The 24,175-nt window shown below is 39.9% G+C and overlaps 1 protein-coding gene across 2 annotated transcripts; it reads left to right on the forward strand.

Annotated features, from left to right (window-relative positions):
• The first annotated feature begins 1,253 nt into the window (after positions 1-1,253).
• MRPL39 (mitochondrial ribosomal protein L39) lies at positions 1,254-15,681 on the forward strand. Of its 2 annotated transcripts, XM_084801419.1 has the most exons (11): positions 1,254-1,407; positions 1,890-2,096; positions 3,986-4,125; positions 5,676-5,775; positions 6,705-6,772; positions 8,509-8,621; positions 11,426-11,491; positions 12,365-12,518; positions 14,786-14,833; positions 15,042-15,141; positions 15,580-15,681. In XM_084801419.1, exons 1-10 carry the CDS (start codon positions 1,344-1,346, stop codon positions 15,111-15,113), a joined length of 1,032 nt encoding a protein of 343 aa, XP_084657545.1. In that variant the 5' UTR covers positions 1,254-1,343; the 3' UTR covers positions 15,114-15,141; positions 15,580-15,681. The 2 variants fall into 2 exon arrangements, with proteins under 2 accessions (XP_084657545.1, XP_084657546.1); XM_084801420.1 differs by lacking the exon at positions 15,042-15,141.
• Positions 15,682-24,175: the final 8,494 nt, after the last annotated feature.

A 24,175-nucleotide genomic window follows, 5' to 3' on the forward strand; every position in this document is an offset into this window, starting at 1 on the left:
TTTTTCTAAGTGGGGGTTAAATGGACACAGTCTCTAAAAGGCCTGTGAAACTGAAAGGTTTCCTGGGGGAACCAGAGTATATTTAAGGAAGTAACACACTTGCCCGCACGCGTGCGTGCACACACTTTCCCAGGTTTATTTAGAATTTTTGTTGTTGAGATAAGGTCTGCCGAGGAGCTAAGGCTTCACCAGCTCTGGTCCTCCAGCCTAAGCCTCCTTGAGGAGGGATTGAAGGCATGCATCACCATTCTTGCTAAGGATTTTACACGAGAGAGCCCAGTAAAATACAGAATGGTTGAATCCCAGACTTATATTTCTTCCTTTGAAGATTAGGACAGTTCTTAACACTCTTCCTATGCAGTTGTAAATATGTATTATTTGGGCCAAGGAGACAGCACATTTGTGTGGCATTATTTTTGTCCCAGCTGACACTTGCAGCTGGTGTCTGTGTACTGTACTGCAAGTTAAAAGAAGAGGTCATATGGAAGATCCTGACTAAATTTATAAAACTGTATTAGTTCAGCTTTGCGTAAGTATAGACTTCTGCTCCAACAAGTAACATGCAGACGTTAGATGTAGCAGTGTTTTCTTTCTTTCTTTCTTTCTTTCTTTCTTTCTTTCTTTCTTTCTTTCTTTCTTTCTTTCTTTCTTTCTTTCTTTCTTTCTTTCTTTTTTTACAGACAGTGATAACAAATATTTGCTGAGCGCCAACTATGCAGTGCAGCACGGTTTGCGCTTTTGGGATATACCACAGAAGAGACATAAGTGAGGTTTACTCTGCTTTCGCTAAAGACTCCATGAAAACGCGCCTAGATCATTCAAAGAGTTTTAGGACTCTTTCCAAAATCAACATGATGTGTTTCCAAGACCACAGCAACATGGCCAGTTAAACAGTGAACAGGGCTCAGGGCTCAGGGCTCAGGGCTCAGGGCTCAGGCTCGCCGAAGAGGACCTAAAAACGCACCGTTGGAAAACTCTTTATTTTCACCATCTAGAGTTGTCTCCCTCGTGGTTGGCCATATTGTGAAAAGAAGCAAAGCAAAAAGTCCTCTCCTAATTTTTCTGCCCAGAAGGCGCTTGAGTGACTCCTCTGACCAAGCTGCTCCGCAGGCAGCCCAGCACCGGCTGGTCCCTGCACCTTGGAGAACTTCCTGTTCTGGGCAAAAGGGCGATTAATCCGCTGAGAAGCGCGAACGCGCCCCCACGTGGCGCCGCTCAGGCCCAGCGCCAGGTCGTGAGCCGCTCGGTCCTACGGAACGTCCGGCGCGCGTTCTGGGTTTCCGGGGGGGAAGAGGGAAGAAAGGGACCCGGACGCCGGTTCTTCTTTGGCTGCCTTGGAAGCCATGGCTACCACTGTTGGAAGGCTGCTACTTTCGTGGTCTGGCTCGGGATGCGGGGCCTGCCGGAGTGAGTTTTTGCTTTCCCAGTCTGGGAAGACAATCTGGGGTGCAGGAATTGGGGGAAAGAGAAGGGACGCGGGCATGGGCGGCTCTTGTGGGGCTTTAGGAAGGAGCCGTAGTCTCCTGCAAACGTGTCCCCATCGCTAGGAAGTGAGTACTGGTGCTTGCCTGGCCAAACCCCTTGGTTTGGGGTTTGGAAGAACAGTTCAGAATTTCTTGTGCCAGATATTGATAGTTTGGGCATGGGATTTCCGCTTTCCTGGAGCTTTCTTGTCCTCTCCCAGACCCTTTCCAACTACAACTTTGCTTCCCACCGAGTCTGGTTTTGGGATGCCACTGAGGAAATCCGTGGCAATGTGAGGCGGAGATCCATTGCTATAAAGTGGTTTAAGTAAGCCCTGGCCGAATTTTTGATTTATGTTCTGCAGAATTCTACTGCTGTCTATACTTGTTTCAGCCCCATAGTAAACTACTTATATTTCTTCATAGGATTTATAGCGACGTCGCCAGCTGCTCAGCTGTCACCCACAGAACTGACAGAAATGCGGAATGATCTTTTTAATAAGGAAAAAAGTAGGCAGTTATCGTTAACTCCCCGAACAGAGAAGATCGAAGTTAAGCATGTTGGGAAAACTGATCCTGGCACTGTCTTCGTGATGAATAAAAACATTTCAACTCCTTACAGTTGTGCCATGCGTAAGTAGCAGAATCAACATACAGTCTTGACCATTTTACAGGAGCTATGTAGAACCCCGCAGAGGGAAAATGCTGTAATTGTTTTTGCAAAGCTATAGAATGTATTTGGAGCCGTATTGTCATTCGCGATCACTTTTGCTTTGTGGGTACTGTGAATATTGCAGAATTTCGGATTCTGCTGTCTCCAGGCTGTCTCCAAATTTGCCTGAATATGGCTAAGTTTAGGGAGCTCTACCTCCATCCTCCAGAGCATAATGGATCTGAATGGTGCTGGAGAGACTGTCTCTTTCCATCTTATGGGAGCATTTATCCAGCAGGTCTCATTAAAGTATTTTGAGTTTTTCTTCCTACCGTTTTCTGTTTAGCTTTTTTTCCTAACTGAATAGATGTCTCATCTGCTTGCTACTTGCCCCCGGTGTTGTGGTTTGTTTAGTACAGACATAAGTGTAGTGAATGTTAAATTAATTGTTTTGTTTATATTGTTAGATCCTTGGGCTTAAAGGGACACTGAAGACAGTTGGATAGGGCTTTGATAGATTTGATAGATGCAGTATTTAAATTTAAATGTCTCACACATAGTATATAGGCATGTTTGACTGTCTTTAAACTTTTAAAAGACCCGCTAATAATACCATTTAGGTAATTGACAGCATTAGTTGCCATCTGAAACTAGCTTAAGGTACTTGTCCTCAGTCTCCCTCTACTCTGGCACTGAAAAAAGCGCTGGTGATAATTACTCATTTGGTTTTTCATGTATTTCTTAGCATGTGCTATGTGGTAGACAGTAGGAGATTATAGAGGAGAGGAGAGTAAGACAACCCTGAGGCCACGATGGAGTTCTGTACGTACTGTAGTCTGCAGAGGGGAAGTTTCCGAGCCCTTCTCATCATGACCTCTAAGACCTTTGTTATGGAATGTATATACCTATTAATGACTCTCTAGTTTGATACTTTTCATGAGTATGTGTAAAATATGTGATCAGGGTTAGAATTTTCTTAGGTTTGGTAATGGAACAGATTAGAGGTGATTGGCTTACATGTGAATTCACATTCACAATTTTACAGTGGTAACAACATTATTTAGTTTGAAATGTCTGTAATGGAAAAATGGAAGAAAGAGGTGGTTTGAGAATCAGACTCAAGGATAATTTAAACAGTTTATGTGAGTGTATAGATACTGTACTGGCTTGACTCAGGCTAGAGTCATCAGAGAGGAAGGAGCCTCAGTTGAGGAAATGCCTTCAAGAGATCCAGCTGTAAGGCGTTTTCTCAATTAGTGATCAATGAGGAAGGGCCCAGCCCATTGTGGGTGAGGTCATCCCTGGGCTAGTAGTCCTGGGTTTTTATAAGAAAGCTGGCTGAGCAAGGCATGGGAAGCAAGCCAGTAAGCAGCGCTCCTCCATGGCCTCTGCATCAGCTCCTGTCCTCAGGTTCCAACCCTGCTTGAGTTCCTGTCCTGACTTCCTCCAGTAATGGATTACTTCTGGAAGTGTAAGCCGGGTAAACCCTTTCCTCCCCAACTTGCTTTATTGTTCATGGTGTTTTGTCTAAGACAGGAATATTTTCCTTTTCTTTTAAGTTGTCTGTGCATCAATCCATGTATTCATGTTATTTCTCTTTGAATATTTAACTATAGCTCTTTGAAGCTTATTTTATAAATTGACACATTAATATCAGATTGGGTTTAGCTTTAATAAAAATTTTAAAGGTTTGTGTAATTTTGCTAATAATGCCTTTGTGTGTTATTTTTTATATAATATATAACATTTCTGCAAAAAATAACCAGTGGAATCTTGCTTTCTTTGTTTTGTATAGTAATGTACTGTTCACACATATAAATTTCACTTTGGATTTGGTAGATTTAGATTGTCAATCAATTTTACATTTCAGATTTAAGTGAGTGGTACTGCAGGAAGTCCATTCTGGCTCTTGTGGACGGACAACCATGGGACATGTATAAGCCTTTGACCAAGTCCTGTGAGATTAAGTTTCTTACTTTCAAAGACCCTGATCCAAGAGAAGTGAATAAGGTATTTTCTTGTGTCCCCATTTTTTCTTTTTCTTCTCCTTCTAAATCAAACCTATATCTTATGGAGTGTAAAATCTTAAAATATGGCTAATCTCAAATGTTGTGTTCTACTAGCTAGTGTTTTACTGCCCAGCTTAGGTATTTTCATAGCTTAAAATATTAGTGGTATCAACTTGTCTATATTTTGGATTGAGAAAACTATAGGGCATGACATTTATTCTCATAACTCTTGATAACCCTCTCCATCATTGGGAATTCCATTCCTACTGATATAACTTGAATTTGTTTGGAGCTCACTATATTCTGTGGATGATTTTAGTAATTTTTATTCTCTGTTCCACCCATAACCCCTTTATTTTTAATACTCAAAACATCACCCTTCAGAGAAACCCTGTCTTGAAAAACCAAAAAACCCAAATCCAAAACAAAACCTCCCAAACCCATCACCCTTTGCAGTTCTATTAAGTTTAATTAGTGACTTCTCAGGGACCATGTCCTTTGCTTTTGAAGAACTTGCCTACGTGGTAATGTTAGCAGAGCTTTCTGATTTGCTAGTCTTCTGTTTTTTGTTTTACCACCTATTGGAACTTTTCTCCTCTTCCTTGCCAGTACTTGGTGGTTAATGATTTATATTTTATTATCATCTCTGCTTCTGCTGATGCTCCTCCTTTAATGCAGATCACTTTCTTTCCCCTTTAAAATTCTGTTTGTATCTTATGGTTTAGCCAAATGCAATCTGCTCTTGGAACCTACTAGGTTTCTGCTTGTTAAAATGCTTTTGGCTCTAGCAAGACTTGGCTAGTGTCTCTAGATACGATGTTTTCTCCTTACTGTTGGATGCACTAGATCCCTGCTTCTGTGAATATAGAGGTAATTTCCTTCTTGGATCTAGTCCGTGACTTCAGGAAATGTTTCATAAATGTCTGTTGAAATGGCATACTTAGGGGCTGGAGAGATGGCTGAGTGGTTGAGAGGACTTGCTGCTCTTGCAGAAGATGTAGGTGCCTGTCCTCAGCACCCTTATAGTAGTTCACAAATGTGTACTAACTGCGATTCCAGGGGCTTCTGTAGACACAACATGCACATGGTACATATACAGATAAGCATGAATACTTATATACATGTACAATTTAAAAAAAAAGAAATGACAGACAAGGAGATGAAAGAAGTGTTAGCAGTAGTAACACTGACTATTATGTATAAGGTACTGGTTTAAGTAAATTATAGATGTTCATTTAATCTCAGGTAAACTCTAGAGAGTAGATGCTTTTCTTCCCATTTCTTTTCTTCCCATTTTTCTATGAATAAATGATAAAAGGAAGCTTCTACAACTTGACTAAGGTTACTAGTTACGAAGTGGGAAAGTCTGGAAGTGAACCTAGGTAGTTTGGCAAAAGCACAATAGAGTTTTATTGTCTTAGTGCTTGATCATTTTGGGAGCATCGGCTGGTATTGGAAACATATGTGCTAAGCCAAGAGTCAATTAAGTTTGAATACTGTGGAAACTGTAATGAGTCTTAGTGTGCTGGGCGGGTGTGTTTCTTTCTGTAGGCTTATTGGCGTTCTTGTGCTATGATGATGGGCTGTGCAGTAGAAAGGGCGTTCAAAGAGGAGTATGTGGTCAGCTTGGTCCGAGCACCAGAAGTTCCCGGTAATGTATAGACCAGTATTTATACTTTTAAGATCTGTGAATGCTTTGGTATTTATTTCTGATTATGTACAGAATTTATTTCTGACTTTATCTAGTAAAAGATTATGCATGTACTTAATGTATTGTAGGTAATAAAATTGCCGTTAGGATGACATGTGAATAATCTGATAAGTCAGTAATTAGCACAATAAAACTAGTTACTCTTGAATACAAACATCACGGAATTACACTGTCATAGTGGTGTCCCCCCCCCTCCCATTTTACGACTATTTCTAAATTGAATTTGTGACAGGGTGGGGAAATGGGATGATGGGAAGGCTTAGCCACTTAGCTAGTTCCAGTCTTCAGAAACATGACCGTAGGAGGGCACCACATTGATGAGATGTGAGGTAAAGAGTCTGTAATCCTGTTAAAACCAGAATTTCTCATCATTATCTAGAGATGTAATGTGTGAAATTAAAAAAAGAACATGTATGCATAGATATAATGAAGATATCTAAGGATATTATAAAGAAATTGAGCATTTCTTGTAGTCATTCCTATACTTAAGTGTGGTTTTTTTTGTAGTTCTTTTATTTAATTATTTTATTTTTGTACATATTCACTTATATCTTTTTGTAGTTTTTGTGTCTAGTATTCAGTTAAAATTCCTATAGTGATAATGTAATATTCATGAAGAAAATGTGTATGTTTAGGGAAAAACATGATACTTTTTAGATTGATAAAAGATGAACTAATGTTTTTGATAGGGGGCATTTTATGATTCCCTAGCAAGTAGCTGGGATCATGAAGACAGTTTTATAGTTTGTAGAGTTAGCAGCAGTTGCTAACTTTATTTTATGATCTACCTAATTAGTTGTAGATTGGTATCTTTTGCCCTAACAGGTTTGTCCTTGTGTTTTCTCTTTGACTTGCTGTTGGCTCTCCAGTAATTGCTGGAGCCTTCTGCTATGATGTTGCCTTGGATAAGAGGCTGGATGAGTGGACGCCAACAAAAGTAAGTATGCTCTTTGGAGCATTACTTTTTCAGTCTGTATTATTCTCTGCAAAATTGTGCTGTCAATACTGCTGAATGGTCCTGCACATTGAAGACACATAAGACAGTCTCTCTGAGAGTATTCATCTGTTTATTATCTGTTCATCTGTCTGTCATCAATCTATCATCCACCCATTCTTCCTTTCTCTGTTGATTTTCCAGTTTGTTTGTGATATTTCTGTTTATATTAGGGTATTCATAGTAGTCGAGTCAGACAAAAAAAAATTTTTTTTTGAGACAAGGTCTCTCTGTGTAGCTTTGGCTATCCTGGACTCACTTTGTAGACCAGGCTGGCCTTGAACTTACAGGGATCTGCCTTCCTCTGCCTCCCCGAGTGTTGGGATTAAAGGAGTGCACCATCACGCCTGACTTTCTTTTGAGTCAATTTATTAAAATAGTTGACTTAGTCATCTGCAATCGTGACTTCAACCTCCACTTATGGCTCAGTACTGATTGAAGTAATCTGCTTAACAACCTCTGGACCATGTAAGCCAGTAGTTGCTTGTGGATTCTCATTTGAAGTGATCCCATGTCTTGGAACCCTCACCACAAGGTGTTTTTTTTTGTGATTCTCAGTGTCTTGGTAGGCATGCACATCAGTCCTTTAACTTTCAGGTTCTTTTCTTTTGCACCTCTGATAAGTTGGCACAGATCTTTGGGCTGGGTAGCTTGCCTCCTTTCCTTTTCTTTCCTTTCCTTTCCTTTCCTTTCCTTTCCTTTCCTTTCCTTTCCTTTCCTTTCCTTTCCTTTCCTTTCCTTTCCTTTCCTTTCCCTTCCTTTCCCTTCCCTTCCCTTCCCTTCCCTTCCCTTCCCTTCCCTTCCCTTCCCTTCCCTTCCCTTCCCTTCCCTTCCCTTTCTCTTTTTCCCTTTTTCCCTTTTTCCCTTTCCCTTTCCCTTTTCCTTTTCCTTTCCTTTCCTTTCCTTTCCCTTTCCTTTCCCTTTCCTTTCCGTTTCCTTTCCTTCCCCCATCTCTCTTCCTTCCTTCCTTCCTTTTGCTGGCCTGGAACTAATTATGTGGATCAGCTGACCCCAATCTCCCAAAGATCTGCCTGTCTCTGCCTCTGGCTCTTGAATGCTGGTAGTAAAGGTGTGTGCCACCATGCCTAGCTTTTTAAGTCCCATTCTTAAGGTAGTAGTTTTTAGGATGTCCAGAATATAAAACATAGAAGTTGAGCTTGAGAGATTGCTCAGTAAGAATGCTTACTGTGTGTGCTGTCTGTTTTTTTGTCAACTTGATAGAAGATAGAGTCATAGTGGAAGAACAAATTTCAATTGAGCAAATGCCCCCACCAGACTGGCCTATGGACAAGTCTGTATAGAATTTTCTTAAGTAGTGATTGATGTGGGAAGGGTCTCATTGCTTTTTGGATTTTCTACTTGTTGCATTTTAATTTTAGTAAACATTTATTTTTATATTTTGAGTGAAATGTTAAATTTTTGTCTTTAGAGTTATCTTTAACAGTTTTAACTAACCAGTATAATATCTTACAAATTTTTTAGTTTCTGGAATTGAAAGAATGTATGTAGTCTACATACTCAAATACTATGAATGAAAAATGTTCTAATACATTTGTTTTTCCTTTCTTCCTTCTTTTAAATTTAGATCTGCAGCACCAAGTGTACAGTTTTGTCTTCTGACTTAAGGAGAAATGCTTTTGGGTGAACGGTTACTGATGGTTTGCTCTTTCTTCTTTCAGGAGAATCTACAGTCTTTCACAAAAGATGTCCGTGCTTTAATGTATAGGGACCTTCCCTTTGAAACCCTGGAAGTTGATGCAAAAGTGGCATTAGAAATATTTCAACATAATAAGTAAGTGTTGGCTGCGTTTAAAACAAGGCTGGCCTCTAAGAATAGCATATAATGATGAATATTCAGCCATTAAGAAATGGTGTTATTTTATTTTATATATAAAGTGTGTGTGTGTGTGTGTGTGTGTGTGTGTGTGTGTGTGTGTGTGTGTGTGTGTTTTGGTTTTGGTACTGGGGGTTAAACCTAGCGCCTAGTGTGTGCTATGAAAGTACTCTACCATTGAGCTATGTTTCTAGCCCTCTTTTTACTTTTAATTTTGAGACACAGTCTCACTGAGTCATGCAGGCAGACTTTGAACTTCTCACTTTCCTGTCTTAGTGTTTGGAATACCTGGGGTTGCAGGCCTCTTACACTGCCATGCTCAGCAGGAACTTTAATATTTATGTAAGGCTTCATTTTATTTTTTTGCCCTAAGATCTATTATTCTGTAGCACATTTCTCTTTCTGTGTTGTCATTTATTCATCTCATTGCTAATTGATCCCCTGACACAAGTGGTCCCTACTCCCTCAATAGCTTTCTCTTTATGTTTTAGCTTTCTGTTTCTTAGGCCATCCCTTCTCCTTTAATCAAGATAGTATGCTTCTCTTTTTTCCTTCTACTCTGAAGTGATAACCTATGCTAAACAACTGTATTATTTTGTGTGCTTGGCTGCCTTTCCCCTTTATTCTAAGACTCCTAGTGAAAAGGGTAAGACTGGAAATGCAAGCAGTTTGGAAAATACGTATGCATTCAGGTCATAATCTTCTTCGTGTAAAATAGCCATTTGATGGGCTTGTCAGCATTTCAAATCCGACTTTGCTTCTCAAGTCTCTTTTCCCCTTCAAATGGTAGCTTCCCTTCTCCTTGTGCTTGGAAGAGTGAACTGAATTTGAGTATCCATGGAGTGGAAGGTTAAAAGTAACTGGAAAGGAACATCTATTGAAAACAAAAAAACCTTGTAGCCTAAAACCACAATGCATACCTTGGAATTAGTAACGAGCCTGGACTGGACTCTGCTTAGGTGTGCAGCAGTAGACTCACAGACTCTTATAGGGATGTTTTGTCATAAATGTATTCTTGAGGCTCCTCAACTTTTCTCTAGGTTGGCACTTGCAAAGCGGTATACTTTGTATCTTCCATAGACATTAATAATGCTAAAGTGAAAAATGCACACTGCTAGCCCACTTGCAAAACAAAGCCCGCCCGCCCCCCACGCCCTAAAAAAAGAGGGTAGAAGTTGATGTTTCCCAAAGGACTGGCTGTGAAGTTCTTTCCTAGAAGTGGCTTTAGCATATTCTAGTTCAGTGTACTTTGTCCTAATATATTTTTTTAACTTGTGTAGACTGTAGCTAGCACTAGTACCATAGGTCAAACCAACTGTATATAGTAAATCAAATAGTAGAAATATTATTAAGCTACGTATCTAATTTTTAGTAAAATTTCCAGTAGCTACATTAAAAAAATCTGTGATACTAAAAGTTAATTTAACTTACGATCAATATCAAACCTGCTACATATTTTACATTTTTTCCAATCCCAAGTGCTCAGAATCCAGTGTGTACTTACATTGGAATATTTTTTCTATCTCTTCCCATATGTAAGTGCTCTGTAGTTGTGTTCCTAAGAGTGTACTTTTAGCTTCCATCCTGTGTTTGGTGGAATTTCCTTTTCCTAACTCAGCTGTCATAGTCTGTAGGGACTTCTGAGACATTGGTATCTTCTTTTTGTGTGATGAGAGGAAGGGGAATAGTTTTGGGTAAATTTAGGAGGACAAGAATGTTGGACTACAGAAGGCTATTTAGTGACTGGGGCTTCTGCTTCTGAGAGAAGTGAAGGTACCATCAGTGGCCTGCAGCTCACAAGAGCATCTCACAAAGGAGGGTTAGGACAGAGATATATTCAGTTGTCCCCTTCATCTGCACGGGTGCCTGGCAGAGGGATGACAGGTGTGAGCCAGTGCTCCCCACTGCTCTCCCCACTGCACCCGTAATTCATGACCTCATGTTCATGCCCATTTGATATCTACTTGGCACTCGAGGATAAATGGAAAACTTCTTAGCAAGCTTTTACCCAGCCTGTGAGTAATGAGTGTGCAGTAGTTATACTGGCAGAGCCTGGTGGACTCGAGAGACTGCAGGTGGTGGAATTGGAAGGACTTGGTGATGCAGTTCATCTAGGAGTGAGGTGTTAGAAGAATCAAGGAAATCTCTTTGGTGTTTCACTTAGACACATGAATGGTTATGTTATGATATTGAGATAGGAAAATCATTAAAAAACATGTTTAAATTAGAAAAGAGGGTTTTTTTTTTCCTTTTTGTTATTCAGTTTGGTGACTGAGGGTTTAAGGTGTTTGTGGAATGCCCTGGTGGATGTCAGGATGTTTTGGGTCTCTAGCACAGAAGAGAGATATGGACTAGGGGTAAAAGTGTGGGGAATCTAACTGCCTCAATGGAAGCTGACACTTGTAAGTCAAGATGCTACTTTAAGGCAGATACTTAAGTAAGAATGAGGAAGTAGGATAGACTGCCCTTGGAAGGGAAATGGAAGGTGGCTAAAGAGCTAGGTTAACAGGCAGCTGGGCTTGTCACAGGCCAGTGGAAAGAGCGCGATGAGAAGTGGAGATGAGCAAAGTGCAGGACCAGAAGTGTCCACTTGGTTGGCAACAAGGAGTTTGTTGGAGTTCCGGGTTGAAGCCTGAGGAGAGGGAAGTGAGGAGTAGGAAGCTCCAACTGAAACAACCTCGGAAGTGCAAGTGGAAAGGAGGCTTATTTATTTATTTATTTACCTATTTATCTATTTATTTATTTTTTGTGCTGCTTTTCAGGTACAAAGTGGACTTCATAGAAGAGAAAGCATCTCAGAGTCCTGAGAGAATAGTCAAGTTACACAGGTAAGAGTTGAAAATTGCACATCTGTGCTACAGTAAGCCTAACTTTGTTATCCCAGTGAAGTGTGCTGATTAAAATAGATGCATGTGTCGTGTACTGTGCTGTCATTACCTTACTCTGTCGTGTTGCTGGATTGGTGTTGGATGTGGTGGCAACCAGGAGTTTTATATGATGCCTAGGAACAGTTGTGCATTTGCTTTTCATTTTATGTATTTTCTATCTTTCTGTTTGTTTTTGTACGACAGAATGTCTGTCAACTGGCCTCAAATATGTGAAGCTCCCACTTCAGTCTCTCTGCCTTACTCCTTGAGGCACAGCTCTCACTGAACAGGGAGCTTGTGGCTTCAGCCACACTGGCCAGCCAGGAAGATCCTGGGATGCACCTGTCTCTGTCTTCCAACACTAGGGTTACAGACATGTGTAGCTATGATTGGCTTTTATGTGGGTGCTGAGCATCGAACTTGGGTCTTTATGCTTGCACAGCACATGTTCCTATAACTGAACCTTTCCCCCAAAGTCCCAGGGTGTTTTTCTTCCAGTTCTTTATTTCTGCCTTCAGTCTGTCCTACATGCTGAAGTGTAGCCTTGGTCACTGTAAAGTTGTAGGTCGTCATCAGTCTTAGACAAGTTGCATTATGTGTCCCATGACGCTCAAAATCCTTTATATTTGTATGAATCCTAATTAAAAGATTTCTACTTTGCAGCTTATCCTCTACTTTGCAGCATATCCATTGTATGTCAGGGGTTCTTTCAGATGGATTGAAGCAGGTTATTTTTGGGTTGAGATATAGCAGTAAAAGAGAAGTAGATCATTTTTCTAACTACTGTGATTTAATATTAAGGTTTTCGCTGCTTATTTTTCTATCTCAAACCAGAATTGGTGACTTCATTGATGTGAGTGAAGGGCCTCTTATCCCAAGAACAAGTATTTGTTTCCAGTACGAAGTGTCAGCTGTCCACAATCTTGAGCCCACTGAGCCGATCCTCATACGCAGATTTCAGGGCCTGTCTTTACCTGTTCACTTGAGAGTAAGTAAAGCCGAAGCTCCACTTCCTCTAGTTTGGGGATGGGTTGATTCTAGACATGATTTTATAAAAATTTGGAGAACATGCATTTTCATTTTCCTCTAATTTCCACTAATGATTTTGCCATCTCCTTTATGGTTTAAAACAGATTTGTTTAGGATTAAAGGTTTTCAAGAAAGAAACAGTTGTTGGAAAATTTCAATCAAATTGAGATATCATTTTTAATTTTCCAAAGTAGCCCAGGAGAAAAAAGTGATGACACATTGGGGGCACTGGGAACCTGTTAGTGAGTGAGGCCTCTGGAATGCCTGGGCCTCTTCCCTCCCATTAGTGCCGTGCTCAGGAATCAGGAAGACTTGTCGTTTCCCATGTTGCCCCCACTTCTTGCTAGTGCTTTGTCTTTCACCTTTTTTAAACACTGGATTTTGTGGTAATTGCAGTTATAAGAAGAAATAGATGTCACACACCTGTGTCTGGTTTCTTCAGTGGTGATGTCTTAGAAAATAAATGTCAGGGTATGGACATGGCTATAGGAAAAATTGGCTGGGTGGGGCAGCTTCTGCGGTTTCAGTTCTGTTCCATTGATCACATGTACCCATCTCTGTCATACCCACAGTGTTAATAACTGCGGCTATAAATAGGGCATGGAATAGGGTAGAATAATTTCTCCCACTTTATTGTTTTTTGTCAAAATTGCCTTTTAATTTTTTAAATATATTTGTTTGTTTGAGACAAGGGTTCTCTACACTTCATACCCCTGGCTCTTCTAGTCCACCCTCCTCTGCCACCAAAGCGCTGGATGCTTGGCCAATATCTTTTTATTAATTTTATTAATTGAATGTTTAATGTATACAATTTATTTTGGTCATATTTCCTTCCCCTCCTCCCTTAACTCCTCTTATACCCATTATCCTCTGTCCACGACCAGCTTTGTGCCATCCTTTTTATATTTCCCATTGAGTCCAGTTTGTGCTGCCCATATGCTCATGGGTCTGAGGTCATCCATTAGCGTATGGTGGAGCTACCAGGGGCTCTACCCTGAAAGAGAGCTGAGTCTCCCTCCACCCCAGCTGTCAGTTGCTCAGCTAGGACTTGGGGACAGTGGTGGGAGGGGAAGAAAGATGATAAAGTGAGAAGGATTGTAGAACACATGAGAGGAAAGAGAAAGGGGAGGATGGCTGAAGTGGGGAGAGGACTGGGATGTGGGGTGGAGGATATCTTACTCTAAGGACAGTTCGGAAGCCACTAGGAGTTCTGAGTGTGTATGTATATATATATATACATATATATATATATATATGTATATATATAATACTTTTTATATAGAAATTTAGCTACTGGAATTCCTTTCATTTCTTTTATCTTTAGCGTAGTCTTTTTGGGATCATAACAGGAATATCTCTAAACCTAGTATCCCCATCAGTTAGCTTTCTGCTTACTCTTTGGTGGTGTAGTTTGCTGAATCATGAGTCTGCCAGTGTCACAATATTGCAGTTGGTTCCTAATGACTTTCCCTCTGATTGCCTGTGATACAGTCTAAAGGATGGCCTCTGGCAGGCTGAAAGAGGCTAGTTAAGGGAAGAACTGAAGTCTTTGGGAAAGTGGAGTGATGTGTTGCTTCCCCCTGCAAAGAAAGCTTTCAATGATGGAAGTGACATGGCAGGACAACGGAGGGAGAATGACATATGAGTTATGTCTGCCAAACAAAGTGGGGTTCTGTGCAGTTCCTCCTTCTATTCACTTTTATAATCACACATCTGTGTATCTTCTTACTTGGTTTTTAAAAACTACATAAAGGGGCAGGACAGGTGACTCAGCACTTACATACTTCTCTTGCAGGGGGCCAGAGATTGTTTGGTCCATAACACCCACATGGGGAGGCTTCAATCCTGTGTAATGCGAGCTCTAGGGGATATGAGGCCTCTAATTTTCTTGGGCACATGCACATGCCTACATTCACATACACATGATTTTTAAAAATGCTCTGGAAAGATTTAGACTTTTAAAAACTTCCACTGGGGCCCTAGAGAGATGGCTCAGTGGTTAAGAGCACTTGTTCTTGCTGAGGACCTGAGTTCAACTCCCAGCACCCATATAATGGCCCACAACGTTCTGTAACCCTAGGTGCAGGGATTTGATGCCCCTTTCTGACCTCCACAAGCACCAGGCACAGCTATGGTACATATGCATATACACAGGTGAAACAGAAGATAAATCTAAAAACTCCAGCTTTCCTCTGTATGTCATTTATAGCAAATATTTTCTTTCAGGCACATTTTACTGTATGGCACAAACTTTTGGAAAGATCACGGAAAATGGTAAGTTTTTGCTTTTGAAATTTCCTTCTAAGAGGAAACTTCTTAGAAATAAAGCAACAACCAAAACCAAACCAAACCAAACCAAACTAAACAAAAACAGCAACATCATCATCATCAACAACAAAACAGGGGTAGGAAGCAAAGAAAGCAAAGTATAATGATTTATCTCACTAACAGTGCTTGTTCATCCCGATGGCTTTTTGTCCAGAACACAGCTATAATTTGCCTTGACATTTGTTACCAGCATACAGATGGTACTGTAGAACTGAGAGAGAAATGATATGAGGATAATTGTTCTTCGTAGCTCTGTAAGTCCTAGTTGTGTGTTTCTTAAATTTTTTTTTGTAAACTTAACAAGCATTTGAAAAATTAAGATTTGTGAGAGTTACAGTTGCTATGATGTGGATTGTGCCCACAGTAAGATACACTGATAAAGAATACTTTGTGTTTCACCTCTGGTAAATTTTCTCATAGTAATGGTTTTGTTTTATAGATGGAAAGAATAAGGTGAAAAACTTGGGAAGTCTACATATAATATGCCTTAGATTATATAGTTTTTAATGAGATCCCCTTGGTGATTTATATTGGCAACTTGGTTTTTAAGTCTTTTTTTGTGTGTTTAACTCTTTGTAATCACTGAAGGAAAGGGGGGCATGTTTTTGTAGCAGAGGGAGTGGAGAGTTGAAGTGTGGGTAAAGGGTGAACTGAAGGCTGCAGGAGCAATAAAGCTGTTGATATCTTTACAGGTAACTGAAGATGACATCACACAGACAGAGGACACTGCATCTACCCAGTAGTGCTCTAAAATTTAAATATGTATAGTAAATTAAAATAAAACCTTTTAATACGATGTATGATTGCTTCTGCTCTGTGGATTTATATACTCATGTTAAAAGACACTATGTGTTGCCAAGTTTTGCTGTTTTAAACAGTGGTGTAGTAAACATCCTTGTTCAAAATCATATCTTTGTCGATGGAAGGTGCTGTTTACTGTGTAGATGTTTTGTGCAGACACGCTAAGCCCCCAACAGAGCTTTTCTGTTGTTTTGTTTGAGACAGGATCTCAGTGTGTAGTTAAGCCTGCCCTGGAACTTGCTATATAATCTTGCCTCTGCCTTGCAAGTGCTGGAATTAGGGTGTGATCATTTTATTTAATTCTCATAACTTGTTAAGACAGTGTTTCTATTTCATAAACAAGAAAACAGAACAGGAATGCAGGTGATTTCACTCAGTCTGGTCTACTCTGTGCTGCCTCCTGTATGAAGACCTGAGTAAGTTTGTGTTCTGGTGGTAGAGCGTCTGTTAGGTGCTATGAGATGCTAGCCAGCAAATATGTTTCCTAAAAAAGTTATACATACATAAAAATGTTGCAAATAAAAAAAAATCATACACCAAAATTAACTAGGCCCAAAGTCTGTACTATATTCAGTGTACTTCCATGCAGTTAAAATAGCCATTTGTAGCCAAGGCCATGGAGTGTCACCTCAGATTTTTACACTTTCACTATTGACTATATTTGCATACGCATAACCATCACCAAACATGAAAAATACATGGCAGTATTAGAACTGGAAAAGGAATAGCTTTATACCCCCCCTCCATACCGCATAATTCCCTGCACTCAGGCTTTGACAAGGGATATTCTCAGCAGTGTTTGAAAATATCTGCTTCCTCACATCTTGAGCAGACCTTGGTTATTGTTTTTTGGGAAGACTTTGCTAAAACCAAATGCATTTCCTATTCTGGCCTGAATACTCCAGGGGCTGGTGCCCAGGCTTTGTCTGCAGACCTTGTTTTCCCTGTGTAATGTCTTTTTCCCCCTAGTCTGTTGTCTTTTTCATGTCCAGCTCTCATTTTCCTGGAGCTGATGTTTATGATAGCTTCTTAGGGGAAAATCACTAAGGGAAGGCGAACTGGGCTCCTAAACTGGCTTTCGCTTACTTTGAGCAGCTGTTGGGTGGCTAGATACAGAATTGTATTTTGAAAACAATTTCCTATCAGGAACCAGAGTCCTGATGTCTAGCAAATGACACTGCTAATGAGACTGAGGGTCCTGAAACTCTGCACCCCCAGGCCGCAGCACATTCTGGACACTTGTGGGACCTTGCTTTTGTTATAGAGTTACAACATTATATAGCTGTGCCAGTCTCTCATGTCGTTACACTTCTTGGTACTTAGTAGGTCTGCTTAATTAAAAAAATTAAATGTATTTATTTAATTTTATGTATATGCATATTTTGCCCACATATATTTTTCTTGAGGTTCCCCTTTTCAGTTTCCCTATTCTTTCGGGTACTGAGCATTTTCAGAAAATTTCTAGTATGCCACGTTTTTTTTTTTTTTTTTTTTTAGTTTATTTATTTATTTTTTGTGCTTCAATCTCCCAACTTTCTTCCCCTTCCTACCTCTCTACTAGATTTATTTATTTGTTGACAGTGAGTAGCAAAAGCTTGGTTTCTTTTTATAATTAATTAATTTTACATCCTGACTGCAGTTTCCCCTCCCTCTCCTCCTCCCTCAGTCCTTCCCGCATCCCCCATCCAACCCTCCTTCCTTTCTCTACATAGAAGGGAAGGCCTCTCATGGACATATCAAGGTGCAGTAAGAGTGCATCTTTTCCTCTTCAGGCTACACAGGCAGCTCAGGAGGAGGAAAGGTTCCCAAAGGCAGGCAACAGGGTCAGAAACATGCCCTGCTCCTGCTTGTTGGGAGTCCCCCATGAAGACCAGGAAAAGCTTGGGTTCTACCTCAGCAAACGTCTGGGGAAGTGGGTCAGTGCCTAGGCAACTCTCTTGCATAGCCTACATGATTTAGTGCTTCATTCACGTTAGTCTTCTGCACACAAATTTGAGTTGCCTTTTCCTTCCTCAACCCCCAGGAAACTGCCCTTCATTTAAACCAGTCTGAGCCACATCACCAGCACGCAGCCATTTCCTCATTTCTTACCCTCCACTCCAAACACACCCAGCCTTACTCATGCTCCCAAGAATTTCTGGAATGGCTGGAAATGTTAGGAATAGTCCATGATGAAGAGGTACACAAATAGAAGCCGTGGAGAGCAGGCACTAGAGAAGACCTAATGTTGGGGCGCTATCTGGGTCATGTACATATGTGGGTAGTTACAGTGGGATTATGGTTGTAGAGCTAGAATGTTCTAGGGACACCTGCTCTGGTAGAGCTCTTGCTTTCGATGATGGGAATATAAATGTTTCAAGGTTTGTTTTTTAACACTTAATGCTCGTAGAAGTCGTGCTCTGTCCTGTGATATTTCACCTAGGCTTACCATCCTTATAGAACAGACAAACTGTAGAGACACATATACTGAGGGAGAAGCTGAGACTTGGATCAAGTTATTTGCCTAGGCATGCAGTAGGCATTAAATTGCCTTGTGATGTTCAGAGCTTTTGATTAGAACTGCAGGAAGGTAATGTAGACAACTCAGTCTGTTCCTAGTATGCTGTGACTTTGTGCTTGTAGGCAGCCAAAAGAATTTGGAAGAATCGAGACTCAAAACAAGGACTCCCGAAGCTAGATGAAGTAACAGTCCAAAGAAACACCTTGAGTGTGAATTCACCTCACAGGACCTCTGTGGACCCACAGGATCAATCCAAGGGTTAAGAGGAAGAATTTATCTTGGCAGCACACAGAGCAGAGAGCGGTCGGGTGGTGGGGGTGCAGGAGTGTGCCCTTTTACGGGGATACTGTGTTCTAGCAGGCAGGAACATTCCCCTCACTGTGATTGCAGTCTGTATTTTGCAAAAGAAAAAGGGTCATCACACACACACACACACACACACACACACACACACACACACACACACACACACACAGTAGTCTAAGCCAACTGAAAACCTGTGAAATTTATTTGGCTATAAATGCTGTTTGACCACATGTTCAGGAGAACTCTTAGAACAAATATACATTAAATATAGCAAGTACAATCGTCTCAGTGTTTGTAAGTGATAGCACTGTGGAGAAAAATGGCATAGAAGTTCAAACATTAAATTTCTGTATATCAAGTCATTACCTATGACAAAGCAGCAGGGTGAGTTTGGGTTGACTTTAAGACCTTACTATGGCACTTTATTATCTTACAAATAGTTGTGTATCTCCAGTAAGTGGCCACACCAACCTTGTAGAGTTTCGTCCACATTCAGGGAATGAAGAGGTGCTTAGAAGAGGTGGTTCTCCTGATTACACAGCTTGACTGCGTGGCCAAGCTGTTGAACTTGACCCTAGATTTGGGGTTTCATTTCAAATGTGACTATTTCTAAGTTAAATTTTTTTGTACCTTGTGAGGGAAATACAGGTAGCACTCACGAGTCATTTATCATGTCAATTTGTAATACTTTATCTTATTTGTTTATTTATTTTGAGGTGGGGGTTTCTCTGTGTAGCCCTGGCTGTCCTGGAACTCACTCTGTAGACCAGACTGGCCTCAAACTCAAAGATCTGCCTGCCTCTGCCGCCTGAGTGCTGGGAATTCAAAGTGTGTGCTACTACCACCTGGCTCATAAATTTTAAAAATAATTCAGTGTTGTCTCAGTTATCCCTTAAAATAAAACACAAATTAAGCGTTGTGAATTTGAAATCAAAACTAAGAAACTGTAACAGGAAAAAAAAAATCCGATTCCAAGTCTTACAAGAGGTTTTCCACATAAACTTCAATGTTAGGGGAGAATGGCAGCCCTGAATTATAACTACAGAGATGTTATAGAAATGTGCTCTATAGTGTATTCTGCCTGTATTCTGGTTGAGTCATTGAACATGTTTATGAACATAAATTTGAATCAAAATGATACAAGTTTCTTTTTCCACTAAAGATAAAAATGAACATGAAGGCTTGAAGTTGAAATGTTGTTTGGGATTCTGCAGATAAATCTTTAAAATGACACTTATCTTAGCACAGTGGAACATCCTAGTAACCAGATTATGATTAGCGCGTTAAGAAACGATAGTCTGAAGTTTACGTTCATCCAGCAGAGTGACTCATGGTCCTGTCATCCTCCCACGGCAGCCATTTGTTCCACGTGAATGCTAGTAACAGGCATAGTATCCTGTTAATGCTAACATGTAGGAGTCAGTCGGAGGCAAAAACCCCTATCACAATTAGCATTAACAGCATACAGCCTTCAGCAGCCCTCCAGCATCCAGGGGAGAGGGCGTAAGTGACTTAAACCACACACTTCCCCTTCCTGGACTGTGCCACCTGCAAAGAGAAAAAATAATAGCTGTGTGTTCACGTACAGTTATAAAGTTGGAGTGACGGCGAGGTAGACCAGCTTTGAAAGGAAAGAGCTAACTATATGCTTATTAGTAATTTTTGGAATTAAAAAAAATGATTTGGGGTTGGGGATTTAGCTCAGTGGTAGAGCGCTTGCCTAGCAAGCGCAAGGCCCTGGGTTCGGTCCTCAGCTCTGGAAAAAAAAAAAATGATTTGTGACTAAAAATCTAACCTTAAAATTACATTTTAAATTCTGTTCTGAAGGTGAGAATATTATATGTAGAATTATCATCTTTGACACAAAACCACTGTTCCCAGTTCTAGAATGCAAAAGTTCAAAGGGCATAGCTTCAGTTCTGATGTAGTGTTATACTCTGATTTATAGCCTACAGGTCCCTAGAAAGTTCAGAAAACAACTCAGATATTTAGAGTGGCACTTTATGATATATGAAAATTAAACCCCACTGACCCACTTTCATTCTATAATGATTAGTTGAGGGTTTTATTTTATTGTTTTTTATTCAAGACATGTGAGATAGGCAGTACAAGTCTGTCCTAAAATACATCTGAAAATGTTCCCATTGCTCTTTAGGGATACCTTTGGGGAAAGCAAAAATGAGTGGCTTCTGTTTGACCTATGTAAAGACCTGTGACTTAGAGAGCACTGACTCAAGGGACTTGTCTCCAGCAGAGTCCAATAGAAAAAGAAAAAGATGAATCTGCTGTTTCCTGTTAGAGTTCAGTTTTACTCTCAGATAAAGTGACATTTCTCCCACAAGTTTCTGGTTTCGGTGTTACTGTAGGCGAACCTAGAAGTTCGAGCATTGTTCAGGTCTGTGGTTCCCTCCAGGACCATAGGGGAACCACCTTTTCTTTTATTTAATAATGAAACTAGCTAGATGTAAAAATGTGATTAAGTTCAAAAGAAATGAATCAAGTTAAAAATTCCCCAGTGAATATATTTTGACAGGGCAGAATATCGTGGCTTGGAAATTTCCAAACCAAGGAAATATATCATACTTACTGATAGTATTTCTTTTTTAAACTTTGTTGAATGATACAGTCACAACCCAGGATTTTATTTTACAGACTTTCAGTCAAAACAAGTTTGTAACAATATTTTTTTTCCCTTCCTAGTGCATTGGACTCAGGAAACCCTCAGGAAATAAATTAACATTGTGGCAATATTATTGACCCATTAGGGAGAGTACACCCAAGCACATGTTTATGCATGCGTGCATGCTTTTCCATTGTAACCAGCTTGGAGTTTCTGATTGAGTTATTGAGTACATTTGTAAACTCTCTGTATCATCCTCACTGTACATCTCAAATAGCTCCCTGCCTGTTGTGAGTGTCTCATTTAATATAATAATCATGAGTTCTAGGCCAGGGGTGGTGGTATACACTTTCAATCTCAGCACTCAGGAAATAGACACAGGCAGATAGGCCACCCTGGAGAAACTTTGTGTCAAACAAACAAACAAACAAACAAACAAAACCTTGAGTTCTATCTTCCTACAATTATATATAATCTTCATATTTTTCTTGTTTTGCTGTTTCTTCTCAGTACCAATCATTTAGTTGTTATTACTAAAGAAACTGCATGGTAAAATATTTTCTTTATAGGGAGCCAGTGGTTGCATTTCTAACCAAAGCCACTGTGGGACAACTCTCGCTCTCCTCATATTCAAATATGTTTAAACTTTGATGTTCTCAAGTGAATGCACATCCACTTCTATGGAAAAGGATGATCATGTATTAATAGAGCAACACAAATTCTACTTCTAAAGCTACTAGGTGAAGAAAATGTTTGAAAATTAAAACGACTTAGTTCATATGACTTCATCTAATTTCTCACACATCTGTCATCTATTATCTATTACCTTTAAAAACATAATAATGAAGATGGAATTCAGAATTGAACTTACTAAAATCAGTCGCATATAATTGATTGTGTCTGTGGAGCATTTGGCTTTCCCTCCAGCATTTACCGTGAACCGAATTATTCCAAAGCTATGCTTCTGGGTTAGACCAAGAAAGTGGGAAGTGAAGGTTAATGGAGATGAGTGAAAAAAGAAGACCCAGGGAAGGCTCTGGACTAGTCCTAGTTAACTTTTAGGATAACATTTTCTTGGTTACCTTGTGACCTAAGATGAAAGTTGAAGATGACTGTGAACTTGATGCCCTGAGTACTGCCACCTCCAAGAGTTCTTCATCTGCCCTAGCCTGGCTTCCGTTCTCAATCTGAGCCTTGGACCATCAGAACTATTCCTACAGGGTGAGAGAAGTGGGCATCTGGAAAGGCATCAGGAAGCACGTTCCTAAAGTGTGATGAGGAAGGAGGGTTGGGTACGGTTTAACTCCTCAGTCAACTTTCACTTACTCTGGTTAGTTAGCTAGTCATAGTGCAAATCAGAGGCTAAGGAGAAGGGACCCAGCTTTTGGTAGAGAGCTTTTAATTGAATAAAGAATGGCTTGGATAAAAGTGATTATACAGCTCCAATAATTTCATGTTTTGAGTGGTCTTACCTAAGCTTTGTTGTTCTCTGTGTTTTAATCTCTCTGTATTTTGTACAGCACCATGAAAGCATATTTCAGAAATGCTTCATGCAGAGAACTTCAGCACCTTTTGTCTCAAGAACTATTTCAAGTTCTGCTTTTCTGAAGTGTTTGTGTGGAGTTTATCACATGTTTTCTTTAGAACATTATTCTGTATCATGTCTCAGTAGCTGACTTTAAGTGTGTTTCTCTGCTGTCAGGAAATGGAGTCAAAAGTATTCTAATTCCTCTTGAATCCACAAGGATTCAACAGTAGAGAGGGACCTTCTAAAGCACAGATGCATCTTCTAAAAATAAATGATTGCTTTATGGGAATAACCTGTATTCTGAACTCATGGTGGATTAGGTAAGATTACATTTCCCACTTCTTTTACATTTAAGAAAATTCTCTATAAAAGCTACTTCTGGGTGGAATTATTAATTCTTTATACCATAATATTTGATTTCATAAGACTCTTAATTCCTTCTCTGCTCTTATTTCTAAGAGCTCTTTATTGAAAATGCCTGAAATTTCTAAATTAAGAATTTCACAGTTGAGTGGAGAGTGGGGTCTGACTTTCACATGAACTCTGGTGCCCGTATTTGACCACATCCCCTGGATGGGGAGACCTGGTAGCACTCAGAGGAAGGATAGAAGGCTACTAAGAAGAGACTTGATACCCTATGAGCATATACAGAGGGAGGAAGTCCCCCTCAATCACAGTCATAGGGGAGGGGAGTAAGGGGAAAATGGGGGGGAGGGAGGAATGGGAGGATACAAGGGATGGGATAACAATTGAGATGTAATATGAATAAATTAATAAAAAAAGTCAAAAAAGAAAGATGATGGAAAGAATAATTACTTCATTTGTGCAGGAATGTTCACATTTTGTTGAGAAAAATTCCAAAAGTAAGTAGGATAACATATTAATTTGTGACATATGTAAAAATGAGGCCAATAAAAAGACTTTTAAGGCACTAAAAAAATAAAAAAGAATTCCTTATTGAAAGGAACACAAGGACACAGAATAGCTTGAACACAACATACCCTTATGTATATTGAGAATTTGCCAATATTATTAATATATGCAAACAAAAATGTGGCATGCTTTTGAACCGCCTCAGAAGAATGCCAGTGTACTATCTTGGGATCACTATGGAAATGTTATACTGAGAGAACATTTTAATTATGAATGCAAAATGAGAAAGAATATTGGCCTCAGAAGATGATTCTGTTTCTCCCAGTTTTATAGCTAGAATATTTTTATAAAATGACCCGTGGAACTGAAGTAGCCTTCCCAATAGCTTTATTATGGGCCATGATTAATATCTTCACTCATCAGATAAGGATGTGGAAAAAAACAGGTTAGGATTTCTTCCCCCAGAGTCTGGGTGTGGAGTCAGCAGTTGAGTGGAGCTAGCCTGAGTTTAGCTCTCTCTCCACATCAGTGCAACCCAGGGAGGGACCAACCTCCTTACTTAAGTGACCTCACGGACTTAGTGCAGGCCCAAAACTCTGTTAAAATATTATGAAACAAACAAAACATGAGAAAAACAAGAGACAGGAAGGGGGGAGGAGC

The sequence above is a fragment of the Acomys minous genome (assembly GCF_964271855.1).
Source record: "Acomys minous genome assembly, chromosome: 11".
Lineage (NCBI taxonomy): Eukaryota > Metazoa > Chordata > Mammalia > Rodentia > Muridae > Acomys > Acomys minous.

Coding starts and splice junctions, on each gene's coding strand:
- MRPL39 (XM_084801419.1), top strand. CDS start 1,344: ATGGCTACCACTGTTGGAAGGCTGCTACTTTCGTGGTCTGGCTCGGGA. Junction 1,408..1,889: donor GGGATGCGGGGCCTGCCGGA/GTGAGTTTTTGC, acceptor ATTTCTTCATAG/GATTTATAGCGACGTCGCCA. Junction 4,126..5,675: donor ATCCAAGAGAAGTGAATAAG/GTATTTTCTTGT, acceptor TTCTTTCTGTAG/GCTTATTGGCGTTCTTGTGC.